Here is a 21,505-nt window from a genome sequence, read left to right on the forward strand (position 1 = left end):
GTTTCTGCCTGGAAAAATGTGGCATTGACAGGGAAAAGACAGGCAGATATGGTCAGAAGAAGGAGATGCACAAGGGTCCCCAGATCATGCCAGCAGAAAACCTGGAGTCCCAGATTGTGGTTTATCCATTACATCATGTTGAGCCACTCTGCTAGGCACAAAAGACATGCAGTGCAAGTAGTATTTCTAAGACAGAGAGATAGAATTTAACAAAACAAAAACAAAAACAAAACAAAACAAACAAACAAACAAACCCCCAAAAACTACTCTGGGGAGAGAGAATGGTGCTGAGTTCTGTTCCAAAATTTTGTGAAAAATCAGAATGATGTACACAGAAACAGCACCTCCTGTAACAGCAAACAATCAAACAAATGATTTCAGACACATATTGATGAAAATATTACATCTACATGATTTTATATTTTTTTCTGCCCTTAGGGCATAGCTCTATTTTAAAAAATGAGAGAGAAATTCAGGACTCACAACTGGTTTCATACATGAACTCTCAGAATTGTAAGAAAAAAACAACAACAGGTAGAAATGTTTACAGAAATGAACTCCAGAGTCCACAATACCTGAAGGTCCAACACTACTGAAGAAACTGTACAGGTGAAATAAAAGGAAGCTGAGTTTTATATACAGTCGCTAACTAGAACAACACCTAGTGTGTTGCACATTGGTCACAGTTTTGATCTTAATGCCTCTTGTTTATATTATTATGTGCAATATGTATCAGGAACATTAAACCTTTTCATCCTCTAAATAAAAAGGCTTCATTGCCAAGCCAACTCACAGTGATTATCTGCTATCACCTTAAGCATAATTTAAAAAGTCAGATCTTGAACTCTGAGGCTGTAAGATCACAGCTTTTCAACAGTATCAGAGAATCTAGTTATGTTTCATGAGGCAGATGCTTCAGAAAAGCTGACCCAGCTCCCACCACACGCTACCCTGCAAAAGTCAAATTTCTGTTAAATAACGTCCCTAATCTTTCACCAAACATTACAAAATCTGTTTGAGAGCACTTTGATATTAGAAGTCATTCTTCACAGATAAGTAAACAAAGCAATGTAACTGCCAAGAGAACTCAACTGCCATACCAAAAAAGTCTTTTCAGTGATTTATTTCAAGATAGACCTGCCAGCTATGTAGGACACGATTAGAGAATGCAAACTTTTTTCAAAAGACTTAGAAGGGAAGGTTTCAGAATGACTCTCTCTGACCCTGCACTCAAAATAAGAAAGAACAGGAAAAAAAGAGGAAGTCTCAGCCCTGATCAGGCTATTTCTTCCAAAAAAGAAACCACTAAAACTAATGCTAAAATAGCTGTACATAAATGTATGTATATTTTTAGAAGAGTGCTCCATTTCCTTCCAAAGGAGATACTACTATCTGAACTGAAAAAAAACAGGATTTCTGCAAGTCACTTTACCCCCTGCTAGCTGCATGCTAGCATGCTTGGTTCAAGGTAATCCCCAAGTAGGTGGCCCAGAAGGGTCGCACATCCTCTTTCTGTGCAGATACACAGCATTCAGATGGACCTGGTTCTGAGGATCCTGCTCTGAGCAGGGGGATGGATTAGGCAATTTTCAGAAGTGCTTTCCAACCTTCATGTCTCTGTGAACCCCATATTCCTGAGTCCTGAGTGGTCACAGTGTCAGCCTCACAGTGTCAGCCCACGATCTGCAAGTTCAGGTTTAACTCTATGTTTCACACACACCAAACTGCATGAGTAACTCTCGCCTACCTGTAGTTCTCCTCCAACTCTGTCCCTTTACTAGCTATTGCAGGCTGCAGAGACAACGTATGTGCCACAAAATGCCTGTTCCAACCTGTTCTCGTGAGGCTGGATCAAAATGCTTTTCAGTCACATGGTTGGCTTCATAAAGAGCATTCTGCAGGACTTTCAGAAAGCTTAACAATGTCCAGGTGCCAGTTTAGGCACTTCATGGAACAATTCCTTTTATCGTGCCACATGGAGAATTCACTATTTAAAGCATTAACCTGGATATCTGAATGATAATTACCTATGCAATCAAGCTGTTCATCTAACACCAGGTCCTACTGCTGCAGAACGCGGTCACCTCAGCAACATCCGACATTTGTGAAGATGCAGGCAAGTGACCAGAACGTGTGTTCATCCTCCCTTTAGCTGTTGCAAATCTCTGATTATACTTGATTATATTCTTTCCAACAAGCTTGGAATGCAAATGGAAGATCATAAATAAGGACTGTACTTTGTTTGCAGCTCCTCTGAAACGTAAATCAAAGGCAAAGATTACCTGAGTCCAAAACTGCCCTCTGAATAGTTTTCCAAAGCAGAGCATTTCTCCACACACAAATACTGAACCATTCCAACCCCCCCGTACGGCATTCCTCTGGAAGAGAGAATCCCTTGCACTGAGCTTAACTCACCACATTCAATCTGTATCCCGTGATAAAATGGGCTCTCCAGTTACAGCTAAATTCTAGGATATTATTCTTGGTAGTGACTTCCTTTCTAAATTCCAGAACAAAAAAGATGCGACTTTAAAGACCTTATGCTATTTACAGATGTATTACTTCTTGTTTGAGCTTTCTAAGTGCTCACTGCCTTGGGATATTCCATGACAGCTGCAGAGCAGAAAACACAGTTTAGCAGGTGAAAATTAGGAGGGGAAAAAACCCACCACGCTGTCTAGAGGGATGCAGCTATTTTGATCTTCTCCACTGCAAATGATTACATGTGGGAATACAGAAGCTGGTCTGCTTAGGCCAGAACAAGAAGTCAGCCAGTTATTCAGCTCTCTTGAGATTTTCCCTGCTAAATACAAAGGTGGTTCAAGGTCTCTGCCATAATATTTATGATGATGAGAAAGAAATAAGCTGAGCTATATCTGGAAGATCTGGGGGCACAGCTCACCTAACACTAGAATAGCCTGTGAAAACAGGTGAAGTTTTTTTCTGCCTCATTCCTAAATTTTATTAACAGCTTCACTTGGAAGCTGTCAGTTTTAACTGAATAGAAATCGACATTTTCCTTTTTCTTCCTTAGTAGTTTTCCCTCCCTTATTTTTTTTTTTCCTTTCTCAGTTTCACCAGTGGAGGCCGAAATATGTGCAATTCAAACTCCTTGCAAAAACTGGATGCTCTCCTGTGCATGATATTACCATAGAGAAAATAAGGACAATAACATCATTAACAACTTAAGGAAAAAACAAATAAACGAACAAAAAAAAATCTCTGAATCTGCTGCTAGAAAAAATACAAAAAAACCAACCCCATATTCAGAGCACAGATTTCTCTCAGTAACTCTTTCCCATTCACATACAGCAATAATCACTTCAAAACAAAATCCTTTTAAACTAATTGAACATCTTCTTGTAAAGCACACAGGAGACTGCTGCTATTACTCTTCATTTTCCATATTTGAGAGGCTCCTAAAGACACTACACTGATGGGGCCAGGCAGGTCAGATGCAAACAGCAGGTCAATAAAACCCCAAATTATGAAAATGCAAATTGATAAGTTTCCTTTGAGCCCATGAAATGGTAATAACACAATCATAAAGAAAATTGCAATAATGCCACATTAGAGCATAGTTCAAAAATGCAATTTCCCTGAAATGTAGTCATCTAATCTAAGGAATAGTTACTTTTAGAGCTTCTCTAAAACTAAACAGAAAAGGCAAGAAGTCAAGAAAACTGCAGTAAAAGTAGAAAGGGAATGAAAGACTAACTTGACCTAATAGTTAACACGGTAAGATGCTAGAATTATTTAAGCTTAAGAAGCATGACTTCCAAATGTAGGAATTCAGTTCAATTAAGTCCAATTAAAGGCAACAATGTATGTCAGGTAGCAAGCCAACACCAGTAGAGCATTCATGCTTCCTCCTAGCAATTAACTTGTGTGACAGACTTCCAGCATTTCTCATGCATCTTAGCTCTATTAACAATTTAATTTTTTTCAGTTCTTTCAAAAAATTTTTTTCTTCTTCCATAAATCTCAAAATTCAAGCCTTGGGATTCTTATGACAGGTTGTGAAGTTTGTAGTGACATCTCAATTTACCAGCATGCTCAGAAAGAAAATGTTTTCCTGAAGATTGCTGTGAGCAATGTAGTAAATATGCTCCCCATTAAACTCACATCGCATTTTTACCCAGATGCAAACCTCCTTTGCATGCTTTGAAAGAGAAGAGCACAGGGGGTCCAGAGCGCAATCCCACATCACCACAATCCTTCAGTGTTTGTGCTCCCATGGAGAGGGAGAATTAGAAGGGTCCAAAGCCTCTGCTGGAAGCCTCACAGCTAACTTCCAGAAGCCAGCTGCTTCCTTCCCTACAAATCACAATAAAAAGTATTCTGGGACAGCAGGTGACTGGCCTACCTTGCATGTATGCCTCTATTTGTCGAATGAGCTCATAAGACTTGGATCGGTCCAGAAGCGTACGAATAGCTGGAAGAGGGTCGAGGACAATGGTTTCTGGATGAGCATCAATATACTCCTGCAAAACAAATATGAAGAAGAAAAAAAAAAAAGCATTAGGTTGACTAAAGACTGTGGAAAATAGTGAGATGGGAAAGAGAACACAGTTATAAACCTCAGTCAACATCCAACCTTTTTTTTACAGGAGACAGACACTGGCAATGTAGGATGTGACAACATGGACTTGGTGCTGACATTCGAAACAAAAACAAATGTGACAGCTAACTGCTTCAGGATGGCACATTCCTCCTGTGGACTCACCATCAGCGGTGAAACCTGTGCTGCTACAACCCCAGCAGCTCAGAAATGAGCCAGTGGCAAAGTGCCACAGCAACAGCTGTGAGCAGGGCAGAGAAAAGTAATTAGAAGAAAGATGACACATGGCTATCTTGAGGTCAGTCTTGCACTGAATTACTACACACGAACATCAAAACTGCCTGAGCTAAGCTCAGAACTACATCTGAGTTCCTTAATGCTGCTATTAAAACTTCTAGCTGTTCTGAATGTTAAGAGCTGGTTGGTAAGGGCTGGAATTACAGTAGATGGGTAAAGAAGAATACGTCTTACCTCATCCAAACTAGGACAACCACCTCCAAAGCTAGCATCTGTCTGTCTTTAACCCAACTTCCAAAAGCCATTTTACATTTCCATTCATTCATTTAAATTTGTTCATGTAAACACATGGAAACTACTCCTGCATGTACCACACTTCCATGAACATCTTGCACTGCTTCTCATGGTGTATCAGTTCCCCCTTTGGTAATGTGGCAACAGCCCCTCCACCCTAACCATGCTGGTTCCACATTGAGCTCAAGCTCCACGTATGTCCATTTAGGCCCACTCTGTATGCACTGACCCCTCACCTCACACATACATTCCTCCTCCCTTTGGTCTCCATCTCCTTCACCACTCTACAAGGAAAAAATTATTTTTCCCTCACTCCGTTCCTTGTGCAGCCTCCAAATCCTCCTGATGCTCTCTTGCTCTTAATGAAAATCCTCATTGTTCTGTGCTCAGGTATACTCCACAGTAGTTTGGCTCAAATTAGCTGATGTATTTCCAGAAGGAATTTCAAGGAACTTCATTTATAAAAGGATAATAGCTCTAAATCACATTAGAAGATAATCCAAGAAGTAAGTTTGACACAGCATAATGAAGTTTAACAGGAAAGAAGGTCTGATCCTGAGGCAATTCTATACCAGGCACTGCTTCAATAGCAGTAAGCATCTCAGCTGACTTTCCAGTGACTGCTCATCTTGCTGCCTTAATGAGACTCCAAGAGCTCTGCAAGGCAAACACAAAATAACCACCAAGCATGAGGACTGTTTCCCAGAAGCCATTTAGAGCCTGAGGGACTTAGTAGTGTAAGAAAAAAACCTCTTCAAACACAGGAGACTGTAAGGAGACAACCTTTCCTTACTGGGAGAAAAAAAAAGGACGAGCTATTACAAATATGAACTTGAAAACAGAGCAGCTGCAGGAGAATTACTGAAACCAAGCTTTCAGTAGAGCACAACCTGTCAACCTTCACCACTGAGTTCTTCTCTGGTCATCCGAACAAAACAATTCCATGCCTTCTTTTGTTGGATTTACCAAAGACTGGTATTCAGCTTCAGACTCCAACAACCCAGACAACAATCTGCGAGATACTTAGATTTTCCAGCAGTATTTTTGGAAGGCTCTCTCCCTGGGCTGCAGTTCAGCTTGACCCAGACAATGTTTGTGTTTTCCTCTTTCTAATCTTTGATACAATAAACGCAAACAAGAAAAAAAGCAGGACTTTTAGCAGATCTTCCTTTGTTTTTATTCCAGGCTTGGTATTCAGTAATGCTCTGTACCAGCCCTGCTACTGGCAGAAGGCCAGCAATGAAACTTGAAATCAAAGGGAGACAAAGTATTTCATGTTCCCTATTAAATACCTCTGGATATAGCCCAGAAGTTTTTTAAAAAGCCCTTCTTAAGAAGTATATATATAGATGAGAATAGAATTGATTGTCATTTTACCCAAAAAGGTAACTTTTTTTTTTTTTTTTTAATATTTTAACAGAAAGTTGATACAGTATCTACTGCAAATATTAGGTCATTAGATGATAAGAAATACTCACTGACTCATTTGACTTGACTTTATTCTAAGTAATAAAACTTCAATAACCCTTTGTTTAACGTTAAACAAAAACTGCATATAAAAATGTCAGCAAATGAAACAGTGATAGTGTTTGGATTTGTGTTTTCCTGTGTATAGAAACATGGAGATAACTGCTTATAACAACAAATGGATGTTTTCCAAGGGGAAAATATGTAGAGACAGAAACAAAATTCATCCAATGACCTTGAATCAGATTCAGACATAAAATATAAAAGACCTTTCTGTTGTCTTGGGCTCTGTGCATGGACGCCAAAAGGAAAGCTACAAGCAAGGTGGAGCTTCAGCAAACACCGATCCCAAAATTGTTTGTCTCCTAAAACCTATGAGATCCCTGCAGTGGTTGGAAAGGATGCTGGTAGCAGACACTTTATCTGTTCCTCTTCTATTTGTGCTACAACTAAAAGCAAATTTCTAAGCTCAGCTTCCCTGGTTTTCCATCAACAATTCCCCACAGCTTTATCTTGCAAACACCTATCATCAGGAAGCTCTCCAGTTGGCTCTGAGATGAGAGATTTTTAGTTAATTTTGCCTGATTATAAGGCTCTTTCAACACCAGAGTAAGAGAGAGTTGCTTTTCAAATGGGAAAAACACAGGCACTGGCCTGTGAATTCAATTGCAAATAGACTACTTCAGCTATGTGTCTTATCCTGTCCCACCAGTAAGAAAAAAATTACTAAGCTTTGAACGTTTCTTTTGATTTTTCACTTGCCCATTTCAGCAGAACACATGAAAAGAAATTTGAAACTTGTATTTTCAAAGCATAAAGCTGGTAACTGGGAACAGAATGAGCTAGTATAATAAAATGAAAAAAAAACCCAAAAAACACAAAAAACCCACAGCATCATCTCTTCATCTCCACGAGCATGTACTCAAATCACTTTTTGAAAGTGAGAAATCTGATGAAAGCAATCAGTGCAGCATGAACAAAGCCTAACTTCTCACCTTCCAAAATATTTCCCTTATTTCCTTTCATCCCAGTCCCAAGCCCTTCTAACAGCAGAGCTCTTCCTAGACAGCTTCAGAGTAGGAGAGCCAGAAGTAGGAAACACGGGTGGTGGTGGGGAGGATGAAGAGCAGAATAAGGAATATTTTCAATTTTCATCAACCTGACAGCACAGGCCTAGGAACAAAACTATTTGTGATATGCTTTCAAGAACGCTGACAAAAAGAGAAACTGTTCAAAAAAGCTCTGAAACACAAATCAACAGTCCTATTGATTTTCTATCACTTAAGGCCATCAATCTGAATGGAACAGACAGAAGGAGCTGTTATGAATAAAGCTGCACAAGCCCCTGTATAGCTACGACAGGCAGCTGTTCAGAGAGTATTTTGCTAAAATCAGAGCTTAACAAACTTTCCTAGTCAGCAGTGGCTTATGCCAGCCAGAATATATTCAACTTTCAAAGCCATAAACTTTATCTGAGGGGCAGGAACTGGGAAGCTTGCTTCTCTTTCTTACCAGGATGATAGGAACCAGAAAAACAGCAAATGAAAGGGTACCTTGGGTACCCTTCACACCTGACTTATCTCCCATGTTCCTCTAGTCAAGAAGGAAATGCCTTTAAATGACTTTAGTGTTTTGTGTGGTGTCTTTTGATTATTATTATTATTATCTTTTTTTAATTATACGACAACTAAATTATATTCAATCAGCTCAGCCCAGTGTTGCTATGGGTAGGAAAGGAGACTCCACATTCTCTAATGTAAGGGCTGAAGTATCTTGCAAAACAAATGGAAAAATTTCTGTCCTTCACACAAATCACTAGGTGCTACACATGGTCTTCATTTTGGCTTTGGAGGAGATCACTAAGCAGCTGCCAATGCTCTCTGGAGGAACTGTAGTCCAGACCACATCCAAATAGCACAAAGACCTCAGAAGGCTCGGTCCAAAAGGTCTTCTTCAATTAAAAGACCAGTATTAGCATGCACCTCCTCCTCACCATTTTGAGAGTCTGCTGTAACAGTAATTTTTTACGATGCAATTGAGAACACTCATTAAACAGCAAGACAAAACTGGCAAGCCAAGAGGCTTCACAGTCTGCTAGTGCACAGCACCAGACTGCAAGTGTTTGTTACGGCCTGCAGAGAGCAGGCACAAAGACCCAGCTTTCTCGTAAGCTTTTGCAGAAGAGATGGTCGAGACTTCTACAATATAGCTCTGAAATAAGTCATTCTTCCAAAGGTCAGAAATGCAGCCTTGCAGATTATTCCTCCTGTGATCAAGGAGCCCTTGCTTTTTGCTTCCTGAAAGACTGCTCCATGAAGCCACCAAGAAGCCAAGTGCCAGGTTTCATGTTGATGATAAATTTATGTTCAATAGCAAGATAAATAGCATATTGAATTTTGGATTGTTTAGTCAGATTAAGTTCAGCAATAAGGGAACACACTATTTGCACTATCAGCTCCTCATTAATGTCAGAAAGGAGTTAATAACATTTCCTTGAATTTATGACTTGGGGATGCAAATAGGATCATCTAGATCACACAATGAAACTGTGGACTAAACATACATCCCAGAATTCCTTTCTAAATTCTCTAGGCATTACATAACACTTCTTTGCAGGAAGACAGCATCCTCAAAAAATAAATATGTTAGATAACTGTTTACTGAATAACCAAGACTAATGACAGAGACAGAAGAAAGAACATCAAGTTCTGCTCTGGCATTCTTAGCTTTTTTATTACTGTCATTTGTGGTTAAATTTAATATTGCTAACTATGAAGCCCTTGAAGGCCAGCTGTATATAAGCAGTTTGTAAGAACAATGCTTCTTACAAAGTTTCTTACCACAGACCTGCAGCAGCCATTCTAGAGCATGCTTGGCCAAAACTTGCCACTGCAAGAACAGCAATGCTAAATTGGCATTAGGGTACGTGTCCAAAAGAGATTCATGTCATCATCACCAGTGACATGAAGATGAAAGTTTAGAGGAATCCTTAATGCATGAACACAATTCACCTGTGGAGGAGACTGGAATGAGACAATGCCCTTTATCCATAGGGTGCTTTTCACCCAAATTTATTTCCTTACGTGGTTCAACTGTTAGCTGAACAAGTTCAACTGCATCAACCCATTACATCAGGAGACAGTGAACTATTTCTTCTGACATACCCAGATCTTATCCTTGCTTCCATCTGTCTGCACCACTTGCACTTCGGAAAAAATACAGAAACTATGTATTACTGGGGAAAGAGATTTTCCAGTGATACAGCTACTTGCTGATGAACAGATCTGCACACACCTTGAGGTTGTTCATACAACCCAGGTATGTATGCAATAAATATACTTTCTACAACTCTTGACACAGAATCCAGATTTCCAGTATTATTAGAACAAAAAATGTTCAAATTCCCATTAGTCCACTGCTAATTATCTTCATAGGACCACAACACTATTTTTGCCTGGATACTGATATTTAATTAAATATTAATTAAAATTGCAATGTTCTTTGTAAGAAATAGACTTCAGTTTATGAAAAGAGGTACGTAAGCTGAGGCACAGAAAAACATTTTAGGATGTAAGGGTGGAGAGAACTAAGTTTCTGACTTGCAGTTGCAGTTTTCTTTTAGTATTTCTGTAAGGGAATGTTTGCTGTTCTTAGGCCATTGCATCTCTTTCCAGGTGATATTATTCTTTTGTGAGTGCTATCAAAAGGATACAAAAAGTAAGCCTCTGAACCAAAGCATAAACTATAAAATATAATATTATATATAATATCTATATATAAATATATAGCACTTATCTTTCACCAATCTCAGAATCTATCCCACAGACTCATTAGATAGAAAAATATTTTCACTGAGATTTTCTAACTTAAGTAGGTTTAAAAACAAAGTTTCAACACTTAACCTACACAAAAATAATGACTTAATTTATTTAAGTACTAACAAAGATACATAGAGTAACATCAAGGTACATTGTGATTACTTTAAGAAATTTATCAGGACAAGGCATTTAGCTTTAGCTGGTCATTTTAGCTCTAACAGCATTCCACTCATGCAGCAGCTGCCACACCAAGAAGAGCCCATTAAATTCTCAGCCAAAGCCAAGGTTCTTGTTGTGAAGTGCCCCATTTCATACTAAACTTCACATTGGTGCTTAAGTGCAGCTTTAGGAAAACATGCTCTCCATACTTCATAGTGCTTCTTAAAGACCTCACTTAGATATTTGAAAAAGGAACAGCTTATGATCTTCAGTAATTAAATACATTAAATTCACTAGCTGGAATTCTTACAAAAACATTCAACATCCACTGATGAGTTCTCGCTCAGTAATAAAAGAAACACGTTTCAGATACTGATTGTATTGCTACACTCTGTTCTCTAATGCTTGCACAAATTCCCTATCTACGTGTTCTGCAGGGGACAAAGGAGGTAGCACAGCATTACACAGAGACAAGCTCTCTGAGCCCTGCTCAAACTGAGACCTTCAGGAATGCAACCAACAAAGTAAGGATCAGGAATCTCTGGACTTTTACACAGCTGCGAGCAACTCAACACACGAGTCTTTTTCCCTTTTTGGAAATTATTTTTTCCCCTCAATACAACGTGTCTATTACAAAGGCAAATCAGCTAACATCGGAAAGAGGGAAAGACTGTGAGCTTTAGCAGAAGGTCCCTGAAGTTCATCTCTCCATATTCTACTTCGGGCATTTGAAATTTCAAGTGCTGGGGGATGTGGATGCTCAAGGTACTCAGTGATGAAGTCACATATTCTTCAGAGAACTGCTATCAAAGGGCCAGACCTACAAGTGTATCTTTTGTGTGAGTTTGAATAACAGGCAGATGGGAGGAAGCAGTGAACTTTTCTAACTAAAACAAACAGAATATTTTCTCCATTAAGTACAACATTTTCTGCATTATTAGAAGAACATTAAGCAGAGCAAACAGTACGTGATTTCCCAAGACAGCAAAGTTGTGAAAACTGCAGAATTTGTCTGAACTGTTCTTCCACCTGGCATAAGCATATTTCATAAATTTCAGAAAATCTTACTCAAGTTCTCTGTGAAAAAGAAAAGAACATGCCTTTGATCAAAACTATCCACCAGAAACATCACCTTTTAAAATGATAAATGCATCATCATCCATACTATGATTGGAATTATTTGGCAGAACAGTTGTCTGTACCACTGTGCCCTGCATATTTCTGACTAAACGATGTTAACTTGGGAGGAAAAAAAAAAAAGCAAATCAGAATGCTATCAGAGGATGAAAATACTGATACTAGCCTTGATGTTACAGAATTTAGCATTCCAGTAAGTGGGAAGAACGGACAGGATCGGGTCAAATTATTTTAGTAGCTTCTGTCATAGAGAAACAGAGACATAAAGGACCCTGGAAGCACCTGTTCTTCATTGACTACACCAGTGTTCTTGAAATGACATTCAAACATTTGGTGGGAAACGAGTTGTTACTAAACTCACAGTGCAGAATGTAACCACAAGTGAAAATCTATTTTAGACAGACAAAATGGTGTTTTCTGGACTCCACGGCTGGGCAGCAGTGTGCCAGAGACCTCTTTTCACCAAACATCATCAGCTGCATAGAGAACAAATTAAATCTGCTGCACCACGATCATCCTCTTGCTTGAAATGCTATGGAAGAACCACATACCTGGAACCGCTGCACCAACTCCAGTGACTGGCTGTCATTCTGGTCTGCTTCGAGGATGACATCTGTCAGCTTATGTATGATCACATCCAAAGGGCCCTGGTCTTCAATAGGTTTGGTGAGATCAAGCTGGGAAAAAAAAAAAAAAAAAAAAAAGAAAACCTTTATCAATATATGGAGGATGTGAGGCTCACTGCCCAAGGTGCTGCCATCACACTGGGCATCTGCTTTACACACTGCCTTTATTTTGACATGTTACCCAAATCCCTGACAACTGATATTTCGTTGAATGCCAGGAAACTTTACTCAGATATTTACTTCTCAGCAGTGTACACCTAATTCCATGAAAAGGCACTGAAATTGCTGCAAGCACCCTTCCTCTGAAGGTCTTCCTGTGCTGCTTCTACTCCTTGAAACAGTATTTCCTTCTTTGCTCTCCTCCCTGTACTTACGCATATATGCAATGCAAAAAGATTGAGCCAACAAAAATTACCACTAATAAAAAGTGGTAAAAGTAATAAAGTAATAAAAAACACCTCTCATGCCCTTTGCCCTTTGAGCCTGCACAGAACAGCAACTAGGATGGTCCTATAGGTAACATAAGAGCAAGTGATTCAGGATTTCTGCAAATTCCTCTGCTGCAGGGAAAGCTACCCAAGTGGGAGGAGTGCTGCTCCCTGAGCACAGCCTATGCCATTCAGCAGGATAGGGTAGGGGAACACACACTGAGAATGGGGTCGGCAGAAACTCAGCTCCAGACAGTGTAGCTGACACAACATTAGTGGCAATGTGTCACAGGGCTGGATGCTCAGTACCAAGACAGGGTTCGGGGGGCATTGAGCTTGGTCTTTACTGTCTCATTGCCTAGGATTTTGTCCTATACAGTTGCCCATCCCATGCTTTAAGGAAGGTAACAATGAGACAGGATGAACAGAGCTCAAACACCAGTAAAACTAAAGCAATAGAAACTTTGTAGCCTTTTAATTATATGCCAGTTGCTAATCTCACTGATCCCTGTAGCTGAAATGGTTTTCTTCTATAGTCACTCTGACCTGGGCTAGCTTGAGCAAAATGAATGGAGTCAAACAGAGACAGGACGACTATTCTTCCCAACAGAGACCATCTCTGCTTGCATTTTACAATCTACTACTCCGCCAGCTATCTCATACTATTTTTGAAGTACTCATGTAGAGTATGCAACTAGAAAATAAGGCACATCTTTGAGGAGAGCAACTGACTCCTCTTGCATGTGAGTAGCAGAGGCTCCCTGTATGCGAAGATGACGTATAAGCAAGGACAAACAGAGCCAATGGGGCTGCTCAAAGGGCCATGAGCTGCAGGAGAGCAGCCTGCAAGAGGGTGGCTGTGCTGAACCTATATTTCAATTCCTCCAAGCAGTGCAGCAAGAAGACTGAATGCAGACATAAGCGTCTGCAGAATGAAGACAAAATGAAGTGAAATGCAGCTTGGCCGAGGATGGCAAAGGAAAGGATCTGTTGCAAAAAAGTTCCAGAAAATTAGTTAATAGCTTTAAAAGAAATGTCAGATGACCTAACCAATTTTCCTGAGCTTTTTGGCATCTGCCTATCACATCTGGAAGGAAACAGTAATAAAAGGGATCCATTTAACTGCATCAGAAGATTCCAAGTTGCCAAAATTAAAAAAAAAAAAAAAAAAAAAGGTGAATTAATCAATTTTCAGGACTTACACTTTCAAAAAACAGTGAGAAGCAAGTAAGTATTGGAATTTGGTTACCCTACCCCGTTCTTATGGCAGTTGCAGCTATAATCTGCAGAGAAATGTTAAAAACCAAGAAAACAGTCCTTCCTTTCAGCCTTGACCCAGGAATAGAAGCAGCCTTCAAGGCACACACAGGCATTTTCAGCACAGTGTTTCCCAGAAACATAAGACATCTGGGCAAGATAACTTCCTTGCTACAACTGTGTCAGCTAAAAGCAATGGACACGTTACTCTGAGCACGTAAACAAAACACACCTATCAAGATCTGAACAGGCAAACGTGTTAAAAAGTGTCCTGTAACAGCGCCCTGCCTCCTGGTTTGTGAATAAAACAATCCAGGAATGGCAGCATGCTTGAGCAGCTGCTCCTGGGCCGTTCAGTGAATGCTTAAGCTGGCTCAGCAAGGGCAGCAGGTACATTTCAGCCACACAAACCTTCAAAATTTGATCCAGCATTTGTGGATTGGAGGATCAAACTGTTCACAAGAACAAGTTCACTGTGTTCTGGGCCGCACTGTGGAAAGCAAATATTTCTGAGCTGTGCAGAACTTGGAAGTGTTCCACCTTCCTTTTATATACCAAGGAAAAAGAAGTTAAAGAAAAAAGGAAAAAAAAAACCAACCCAAAAAATAAAAAAACCAAAACCTTGGAAGGGGAAAAAAAGAGGCCTTTTCAAGTGGAATATCGGACCCAATCACAAGTCAGTGAAAGTACAGTGCAAAATTTCTGCTGGCCCTCTGCTGAGACAAACACTGATTCATTGTTCGTCATCAGCTGGAATTTGAGCCCTCCTACTTCCCCTCTCTTTCAGCATCCCTCTCTCCAAACATCTTTGCATTTAACATGATTACCCAAAGGTTTGTTTTCGAACAGAACTAACACCATAGCAACAGAAGTGAGAGCAAAGATTTATCAGCACCGGTTTAAAAATCCAGAAACAAAAACTACGGCCATGGTGCGCTTTCTTCTGCAAAGTGCACTATTGTTTGTATGGCCTACTCTGCTTTTTCAGAAACAGAATTAGGAAGAAACTGAAGATGAGCATTGGTTTCATGCCATTGTTACTTACCACCAAAACCCAGCAGAGATCAGGTGAATGACATAGAAGACAGTATCAAAGCTATTGGTTATTTCTGGAAAATTGCAGATAGGAGGTGTATGCCTTACAAATCCATATAGGTAAAAAAGCAATCTCTAGGTAAATGCCCTCATCATCAGTCTGCTCCCCTTCCAACACAAAGGCTGGGTGGGAGTTAACAAGCACTCTATGCTATAGAAACTTCATAAGTCCCTTCCAGTCTCCCCAGAGCATCCACCAACAAGCAAGTTATGCACACACAGTTCCTTCTCTTCCCACTCCAAGCACACAGCCAACATATTTTCTCAAATCATTACACAGTAAGGGAGGAAAAAAAAGTTTATTTCCATTAAGAACAGTTTGTTTAAAGCTTTGGGGTTGTTTCTGTCCAGAACACTGGCAGGCCATCTATACTATGCGGATGGGATGGATGCCTGACAGCGTGCCACTGCTCTCCAGTGTCCCAACAGCAGTCCAGCACACACACACTTCTAGAAGCAGAATTTAAAGATAAAACTAGGTCCGAGTGAAAAAAAGTGGGCTACATTCACTCACTGCCAAACAAACTGCAAAACTGCAAGCATCGGATTTAAAAACAAGACAAAACACAAAAACCAAACATTTATCTAAATGATTAAAAATAAGCAAGTGTTCTTTATTTGACTCAGAGTTTCCAGTGCATGCTACAATCAACTGTATTTCAGAATCTGGCTCACAGGATAACTTTTTTAAAGCTCTTTTGCAGAAATAATTTTTGCATTATCATTTGCATGAAATGAAGTCTTAATACCATCCTGGTCTCCAAATTGAAAACAAAATCTGTCCCCTGCTGCATCCCTGAGGAATTTACAACACATTTCTAGACTTCCGCTTATCTTCATTTTTTTCTCTTATTATATTTCTATTAAAAAATAAAATCTCTTCTTTAAGCATTCTGTTCCCAGATTCCACACAGCTAACAAACTGCACTCACCAGAATGCTACACTGACTTATGGCTTTGGTTTGGTTTTTATTTGATCTCCTGCTTAGAAAAGCTGTGTGTATTCTGCTGCAGCAGCCTGTTTTGTTGTGGGGGGAAAAAGATCTCATGGAAATTTCACCTGCAGGAGATGAACGAAGATAAGGAGAAATCACCAGAGTCAATAGGTTTGTTTCGAGCCTTCTCAATAGGCAGACAGAAGACCAAAACATCAGACATTATTCCAAGTACAAGAAAGTTTAAATGCAACAAAAGGGGAAAATGCATGGAATTTTCTCTCCCTTCTCACAGAGATCCACCAATGCTCTGAAATTTCTGAAATGCAAGACATTTTCTGAGATCAGTCCAAAAGTCTCTGTGTGGTTATCTAACCATTTCCTGGCACTGAATTCTGCTATGAACCAGACATACAGCACCAGCCTGAGTTGACCTCTCTGCTTCCTGACTCCTGAGGCTGTAGATGGAGTTTTCTACACCATCTTCTATAGCCTGCTATTCAAATATTGAGTTAAGGTTGCACTGACCCCAAAACATGTGGAATTTATCTCAAACTTAATTCAGTTTCTTAAATTCTACCAAATGTACACCTTCAGGCTAGCAATCACCATTCTCTGCTGAGGCAAATTTCTACCCCATGTATTATCATAAGTTATATCAAAACGCCTGTAAAACAAAGTCTTAAAGATTCTCCCATTCTTTCCTTTTCCTGCACACCAGTGCTGCACAAGCCAGGCTGAAAAACAGTCCTGAGCTATGCGTTGGAAAGCCAAGTCTTCAGGAAGTTGAAAACTGACAGCTGATCTATCAGTATGCTGTTCTCTCCCCTGAAAGCTTAGAGATGAAAGCCTCTAAAAATATCTTAAGAATTCTGGAGAAGGAAGGGAGGAAACAAAAATCAGTAGTGTCAAGTTTACTGTTTTTCCTTGTAAGAAGCAAAAGCAACAAAAATACACAGGATAGTCTAATTACAGGAGATAAAGTGCATTTGCAAGGTCCTGGGATAGAAATCGGGGAAAAAGCAGTGCATTTCTAACCACACATATGAGATGTGGACACAGCCTGGGGCAGTAATCCAGACCCAGCTGGAGGCCTGCTCTCTGCTCACACACACAGGGAGCTCAGCCTGGTCATGCAGGAGCAGCCTGGCCCTCTGCCATGCTGGCACTCTCACAGGCTCTGTGGCCAGGCAGGGATGTGGGACTCCATACCAAAACCCATGCAAGGTGACAAAGCATACACATCATAGGAAAGACGTAGTGTTATCTGGAAGATGAAAAACAGGTATTGTCACCGATACACAGGCTTTCTGCACCTCCTCAAATATTTACATATTAAAACTAAATAAATATTAAAACTTTTAAATATTTAAGAGTTCCTCCTCCTCTATCTGGCCAAACAAGGAAATGACCTCTGCTGTCTCTGCACAACGCTTACTGCTGCATCTGGGGCCAGAGAACAATGAGCACAAATCTGTAAGGCAGAACCTCCAGCTCTGGTCCATTGCATAGGGCAAGCACAATTCCAGCAATCACAGGCTGCAGAGAACAAGCCAAAAGCTCTCTAGCAGGATCTGTTTTCTCTGTCTCTCACCATCCTTCTCCAGTGCTATGAACCTGAGCACCGTGTTGCAGTAGCAATCTTGGACAGGAAATGCTGCAGTGAGGAGACTCCCCCAGCTCTCCTACTACCTCTCACTCTGACAGCATAGTAGCACCAACAGCAGCTGCCACAGCAGAGAGGAACTCTCCTAAGCAGGAAGGAAACTTAGCTTGAAAATACCGCACATTTTTGTTACTCTTCTCAGAACCAAGGAAGCTTAAGACCTGCTGCAGAGCTTACCTTTCTGCCACTGCAGAATGTTAACTCTGCAGGATTCCTGCTGCTATTCTGCCCAGCTTGGTTCTAAGAGTATCCCAAAAGGAAAGGGCAGTGGCCCCCACACTGAGACGCACTGTTCACAGCCCCAGCTGCCAGCTCCATCCCAAGCAGTAGGATGCACCTGAAGGTGAGGAGCAGCGCAGAGTAAGCGATGAACCCTACTAGGTTCCCATTTTCTCAGATACTGAAATGCTGACACCAGAGGAGAAGGTTCCAGGTTTAACAGATGGTTTCTCTGCATTTTCTGTCACTGATGCCAGAGCTGGTTTCTTTGCATTCTGTTTGGCACAAGTTGCCAGAAAGTAGGTGCAGCAGCTCTGTATGCTTCCAGGAGACAGACACAGCCACTGCCCTGAAGACAGGTATGGCCTCGGGGAAGCCTGAGAAAAGAGAAACTGCACTCTAGATAATGAGAGAAATCTCAGAGATATTTTTAATTATTATTATTTTATACTGCAAGTACTAATATACACAGACATCACTTACGGATGAGTTCTCTAACTACTATGTAAAATCAACAGTACTCATATACCCAGCCAGCATAGCTGGGACTGTGGGTAGCTTGGTCTAACACAAGATGTCCCTGTTAAGGTCCCTTTCAACTCAACCCATCCTATGATTCTGTGATTCAAGGCAGTCACTCAGCTCACCAGGATAACAGCATTTCCTCACTGCAGCCTCCTTGGCATCCTTCCCACAGGGGCAAGCAGCCAGCAAGCGCTGCCCTGGGCTGTGCAATACAAGTGACAGTCATGGCTCCTCCTCAGCCTGCAGAGCTCTAGGAAAAGTGACTCCTGTCTCCCTCCTCAATGCTCTGATCCTGCTCTATGAACCTCAGCTGAGCATTACTTTCCTATTAGCATCAATGTTTGTCCCTATTAGCGCCAATGTTCATCCCTTCACCGTCTGACAGAAGAAACAGCATGCTTGGTCTATGGATAAAGCTCTTCACAGTACATATCTGCTTTCCAGAAAAGTGTACTTCTTTTCCATTTTGTTTTTAACTAAGTATATAACTTTGTAACTATATTGTTTTTGACTTGGAGCCCTGCAAAGAAAAAAATATCAAGAAAGGAAAATAAACCTTGGCTTGGCTTATCTCCTCCTTTTAGGTACAGTATTTTGGCACTTGCAGAAAGTTCTTTCCAGAACTTGCAAAGATGCAGACACAGCTATTTCTGAGCATGATACTACACTGCAAGCTCATGTCCCATTAGAGTAGAACTACAGTAAGCATACTTTAGTCAGCAAGTGGTTAAACAGCTCAGCCCTGTCCATGGATGGTCTGAAAGGCAACCGTTGATTTTCAGCACTGCAGGAAGAATAATCAATGTTACTCAAATCCCAAAAAAGCCTCTTGCCAAGGGTTTCTTCTGAGGTCATAAATACCCTTGTGGATTAGGAAGGGCAGCAGAACAAATCCAGAGATTAGCAGAGGAGAAAAGTTGAACAGAAAATGTGTGGCACAGGGGGATTAGTGCTCCAAAGAAGAAAAGTAAGTTATAGAAAAACAAGATCCTGAGTAGAATTCACAGTAGGCGTAACCTGCTGCTAAGACTGCTTTGCTTTATTTTCTGTACCTGTCAAAAAAACGTTGTTCACATAGAGCTGATTAAAAGATTCTATAGGTGATCCCAATGGAAGAAGAAGGTATGGGAAAAATAGAGTGATTCAGAAAACATCTAGTTTCCTTTCTGAACTGGCAAATGAGATCCAGAAAGACAGGAAGACTTCACAAGGAAAGCTTTTAATGTTTCCTTCAGTGAACTGGGTCAGTTCTAGTCCCGTTACTGAGCTGACAGCTCTATTAATCAATCATGTGGGAAAGCAGGCACTGCAGAAGGAATGGAAGGGAAATGCCATCCTCAGTGAATGCCCAAGCTAACCCAGAACACAGAAATACTGCAGCCCTGCAGGCAGCACAGCCTGAATAAGCAAGAGGAGGGCTGCGGGGGCAGTTCTCTGAAGCTTTTGGTGCTTAATTATAGCACTGGATAAACATTCAAAACATCAAGATTGGACATCACTGCAAATATTTTTTATTTTTTATTTTTTTTTGTAACTACTGGATACAGACAAAGTTAAAACGAAGGAAAAGTGTACTTCTGAGTGTTTCTCTTGGACCCATGTAAACAAGCACTGCATAACTTCCCTTCTTTTGGCAGTGAGATTAGTAAGTAGAAAAGCTGATCTGCACAGAAACATACAGCAGAAAGCATGGCTACCATCCTTTATCCACAGGGCTGAGGAGACCCAGGTCTGGACTCACACCACACAGCTCAGGCTCAGCTTCGGGACAATTCCTCACTTGCCCTTGTCAACCAGCACTGACAGAAGGTGCTCCTGGGTGCAGGGCTGCATCTGTGGGAGATCACCAATGTCTGCTGTGATCCTCCTTTAAAGCTCCCTGCCGGTGAGCATGAGGCACATTCAGGCCTCTGCCAGCCTCTTCTGTGAATAACCAGCACAAGAGTACCTGTTTTTCTGGGGGCACTTCCCACCCTAAAAAGGCTCTGGATGATGCAGAGTTGAAGGTGAATGCACTCAGCATACATTTAGCCAGCCTGCTCATCATTTTGCTGAATTTAAGTGGTCTCTGTTGTGCTTATATAATTTAACTACATGTGGCGAGAGCAGTAACTGGCAGGGTAGAAAGTTCTCATACTTGTTATTTGCCCCCTGCCCAAGGTAATTAGGATCTGTTCTGCAAAAAAATGAAACAAAATTTAAACACATTACTCTCAACGTGCTCCATCATCCAAACACATTCTGAAACATTGCTCATGAGTTCTGTGTGCCTAGTAAATGTACACACAATAGCACAAAACAGACATGGAGAAAGTACACAGGGATACAACAGGGATAAAAAAAACCAGCTTTAAGAGAGCATCTAAAGGGAAAATAAAAATAGATAATGCTATGTTTAAATAAGGAGAAGCCATGCTCAGGCTGATCTACATCATATACATAAGCTGCAGGAGTAGAAACCAGGAGAGACTGGAAGAGACTGCAATATTCCTGTCCATCCTGTTCGAGAGAGTATTATTTATGGGATAATGAAGTTGCCTTTCAATTACAAAACATTACTTCAGCTTGAAACCATGGCTCCCAGTGAGACAAAATGATGGAACTACTCCTTCTAATGATGAATTTAATTTGAAATGAACATTTCATTTTGAAATGAACATAATCATATGTTCACAAAGGTAAAGCAGCCCCGGATTTTTCAAACTGAGGAAGATGACCATGGCTGGAGATCACAGCCATGATGGGTCACATTCCTGCACACTGCACTGCTAGGAAGATATAGGACAAAGGAGCAGAGGGTGGAGCCAGGAGAAAGTGGCTGGGACACAAGAGAGGCTCTAACATGAGGAAGAGGAAAGCAGCAGGGCTCACTCACTGCTTCAGGAAACTCCCTGGCATGGAGGATGAGACAGCAGTTAACGACCAAGAGTTCATGCTTTTCAGCAACTGTGAGGCCTCTCTGCTTTTGCTTTCTCCCAACATCTTTTACAGGTGAACTGTCTTCCAACACTGCACCTGTCTAAAATGTATGGAGAACTGGCACACACAGAACATTTGGGGTCAAACTTCCATTGAACAAGA

The 21,505-nt window shown here is 40.7% G+C and overlaps 1 protein-coding gene across 2 annotated transcripts in view; it reads right to left on the minus strand.

The window, feature by feature from the left end:
• The window catches only part of ITPK1 (inositol-tetrakisphosphate 1-kinase), a 133,620-nt gene that overhangs the window by 52,954 nt on the left and 59,161 nt on the right, over window positions 1-21,505 (minus strand). For both annotated transcript variants that reach the window (XM_052693152.1, XM_052693153.1), the window contains exons 4-5: window positions 12,225-12,350; window positions 4,367-4,484 (exon numbers count right to left, since the gene is read on the minus strand). In XM_052693152.1, coding sequence (XP_052549112.1) covers window positions 4,367-4,484; window positions 12,225-12,350 — 244 coding nt within the window. The remainder of the gene's footprint in view (window positions 1-4,366; window positions 4,485-12,224; window positions 12,351-21,505) is intronic.

Source organism: Tympanuchus pallidicinctus, unplaced genomic scaffold, assembly GCF_026119805.1.
Source record: "Tympanuchus pallidicinctus isolate F22 unplaced genomic scaffold, pur_lepc_1.0 scaffold3, whole genome shotgun sequence".
Taxonomy (NCBI): domain Eukaryota; kingdom Metazoa; phylum Chordata; class Aves; order Galliformes; family Phasianidae; genus Tympanuchus; species Tympanuchus pallidicinctus.